The following is a 3,331-nucleotide window of genomic DNA, read 5'->3' as shown; positions in this document are numbered from 1 at the left end:
GGGGGAAAGAAGGTGGGACGAAGAGGTTTATGTGGATAATTAATGGGAATTAGGGGGGGAGGGGACTGAAGGTCTACGTAAGGAATTATCGGGGGAAAGAAGGTGGGACGAAGAGGTTTATGTCGATAATTAATGGGAATTAGGGGGGGAGGGGACTGAAGGTCTACGTAAGGAATTATCGGGGGAAAGAAGGTGGGACGAAGAGGTTTATGTCGATAATTAATGGGAATTAGGGGGGGGAGGGACTGAAGGTCTCCGTAGGGAATTATCGGGGGAAAGAAGGTGGGACGAAGAGGCTTATGTGGATAATTAATGGGAATTAGGGGGGGGAGGGACTGAAGGTCTCCGTAGGGAATTATCGGGGGAAAGAAGGTGGGACGAAGAGGTTTATGTCGATAAATTAATGGGAATTAGGGGGGGAGGGGACTGAAGGTCTACGTAAGGAATTATCGGGGGAAAGAAGGTGGGACGAAGAGGTTTATGTGGATAATTAATGGGAATTAGGGGGGGGGGAGGGACTGAAGGTCTCCGTAGGGAATTATCGGGGGAAAGAAGGTGGGACGAAGTGGTTTATGTGGATAATTAATGGGAATTAGGGGGGGAGGGGACTGAAGGTCTACGTAGGGAATTATCGGGGGAAAGAAGGTGGGACAAAGAGGTTTATGTCGATAATTAAGGGGGGTTGGTGGGGGTGGTAAATGTAAAACAATGTGGGGGTTAAAGAGGGGTTTAGGTGGATAATGGAATATGGGGATGAAGAGGTTTATGTGGATAATTAAGGGGGGTTGATGGGGGTGGTAAATGTAAAACAATGTGGGGGTTAAAGAGGGGTTTAGGTGGATAATGAAATATGGGGATGAAGACGTTTATGTGGATAATTAAGGGGGGTTGATCGGGGTGGTAAATGTAAAACAATGTGGGGGTTAAAGAGGGGTTTAGGTGGATAATGGAATATGGGGATGAAGAGGTTTATGTGGATAATTAAGGGGCGTTGGTGGGGATGGTAAATGTAAAACAATGTGGGGGTTAAAGAGGGGTTTAAGTGGATAATGAAATATGGGGATGAGGTTTATGTGGATAATTAATGGGGGTTGATGGGGGTGGTAAATTTTCGCTCTCTCACGAGCCTCGATCTTGTATACAAAAAAAAAAAAAAAAAAAAAAAAAAAAAAAAGTAAAACAATATGGGGGTTAAAGAGGGGTTTAGGTGGATAATGAAATATGGGGATGAGGTTCATGTGGATAATTAAGGGGGGTTGGTGGGGGTGGTAAATGTAAAACAATATGTGCGTTAAAGAGGGGTTTAGGTGGATAATGAAATATGGGGATGATGTTTATGTGGATAATCAAGGGGGGTTGGTGGGGGTGGTAAATGTAAAACAATGTGGGGGTTAAAGAGGGGTTTAGGTGGATAATGTAAATGAATTATGGGGATGAAGAGGTTTATGTGGATAATTAAGGGGGGTTGGTGGGGGTGGTAAATGTAAAACAATGTGGGGGTTAAAGAGGGGTTTAGATGGATAATTAAATATGGGCATGGAGGTTTATGTGGATAATTAAGGGGGGTTGGTGTGGGTGGTAAATGTAAAATAATATGGGGGTTAAAGAGGGGTTGAGATGGATAATGAAATATGGGGATGAGGTTTATGTGGATAATTAAGGGGGGTTGGTGTGGGTGGTAAATGTAAAATAATATGGGGGTTAAAGAGGGGTTGAGATGGATAATGAAATATGGGGATGAAGAGGTTTATCACTATCAGAGCGGTCTGAGGGGTAATTAAATGAAAATATTTAACTTACCCCCAAAACACCTTCACATATCACGAGCCTCACCTCAAATACCCCCTTTCATGCCCCCCCATTCCCCCCCTCGTGCTTCCTCACCAGTACCAATGGCCATTTCCCACCCCCGCTTGGTCAAAACCCGCCACGTTTCACCAAACAAAGCCTGTCCTAGGCCCCTAGCGTCCCCCACTGCCGCAGCCCCCCTCCACCCCCTTCCCTCTCACTTCAAACCCCTCTCTCCCCGAAATCCTTTCACTGTATCGATGCTAAATAAATAAATAGAACCTCACCTCGGAGATATCAAGGTTCCCAATCCAGGAAACAGGCAAACATGTTGGTAAAGGACAAAGGAGCGGCCAGGTGTCTCTCTAAAACTAACACACCGCACTCGTCCGTAGTTTACCTTCTACCTGTCCCACACGGTCGAACGCCCTCTCCCGGAAGCGCTTCCACGTGCGCCTTGCATGACGTCACCGCGGTACGCATACGCGCTTTCTACGTCATCGCGCGACAATCGCAGATCTGGGACCGACTGACCATCTATCTTCTATCTATCTATAATTCCAGTAATCTCTGTCTGTCTGTCTGTACGTTTGTCTGTGACCGCTGTTTCTTGACAACCACGGGTCCGATATACTTTTAACTTGCCAGGTATATTGCTGGGGACCCGAGGATGTGCCTTTTCAAGGTTTCATATTAATCGGACAATTACTTACCGAGCTATGTCCAAAAAACGATTCAACCAATCAGAGAGCAGCGAACGATCGCGTGTGCCGAACGTGGCGGGCACACTCTGCCTCGGATGGCACATTTGAGAGCGTATTCATTTATTTCACGTTTGCAAACTATGTTGGCGTTAAACTATGTTTTACAACTAATAAAAACGAATTTGCGATTCATTCGCTTTCCTGCGCGTTTGTGCACGCGATGGCGATTTCTTTACCAAACTCCGGAAGCCGTTCGCTTTGGACCAAACCATTGCATGTAAATAGAGGGGGGGGATTGTCACCACTCGCAAGCCGTTCGCTTTGGACCAAACCATTGCATGTAAATAGAGGGGGGGGATATAATTTTAGATATAGATATAGTACGGGCATGCCCTAGTATTATCAACAATACGTTCCTTAACGGGGAAATGCTGCCTCATGTTGTTGTTGTTGTTGTTTTTTTTTTCCCTCTTTCTCGTCATAAGGGACGATTTCGAGACAAACGTTTTATAAAGAGTATCAAGACAAAATTAGACATAAAGACGAAACCTGAGTCAATTAATGAATTTCTGAAATCCGTCGATACCCACAGTAATTAGTGAAGCGCTGTGATATCGTGTTATTTTAATTAGTGCTGATATCGGCAAGGTTTCGCCAATGTGGATAAAAACATTCAACATTTTCTGGGACGCCACAGGTTGTGCGACAACCTCTATTTTCCGTGACGCCGTTTTTCTTATTTCATGCTTCTTCTTCTTCTTAACTCAGGCTTCTTCTGCTTCCTACCTCATGCTTCTTCTTCGTCCTCTTCATCTTCTTCTTCTGCCTCAGCGGTTGGC

General features: G+C 45.1%; 1 protein-coding gene across 4 annotated transcripts in view; it reads right to left on the bottom strand.

Annotated features, from left to right (window-relative positions):
- The window catches only part of LOC137427772 (zinc finger and BTB domain-containing protein 46), a 35,728-nt gene extending 33,429 nt beyond the window's left edge, over positions 1-2,299 (bottom strand). For 2 of the 4 annotated variants that reach the window (XM_078777770.1, XM_078777771.1), the window contains exon 1: positions 2,189-2,299. In XM_078777770.1, the coding sequence (XP_078633896.1) occupies positions 2,189-2,271 (83 nt within the window). In that variant the 5' untranslated portion in view covers positions 2,272-2,299. Of the gene's footprint in view, positions 1-2,075 lie in introns of all 4 variants that reach the window. The other 2 variants (XM_068117499.2, XM_068117500.2) reach the window with 2 other exon arrangements.
- Between the last annotated feature and the right edge of the window lie 1,032 nt (positions 2,300-3,331).

This window comes from Myxine glutinosa, chromosome 5 (assembly GCF_964187855.1).
Source record: "Myxine glutinosa chromosome 5, kmMyxGlut1.1, whole genome shotgun sequence".
NCBI lineage: Eukaryota > Metazoa > Chordata > Myxini > Myxiniformes > Myxinidae > Myxine > Myxine glutinosa.
The sequence above is the reverse complement of the archived record's forward strand: the minus strand, read 5'-3'. Positions and strand labels throughout refer to the sequence as shown.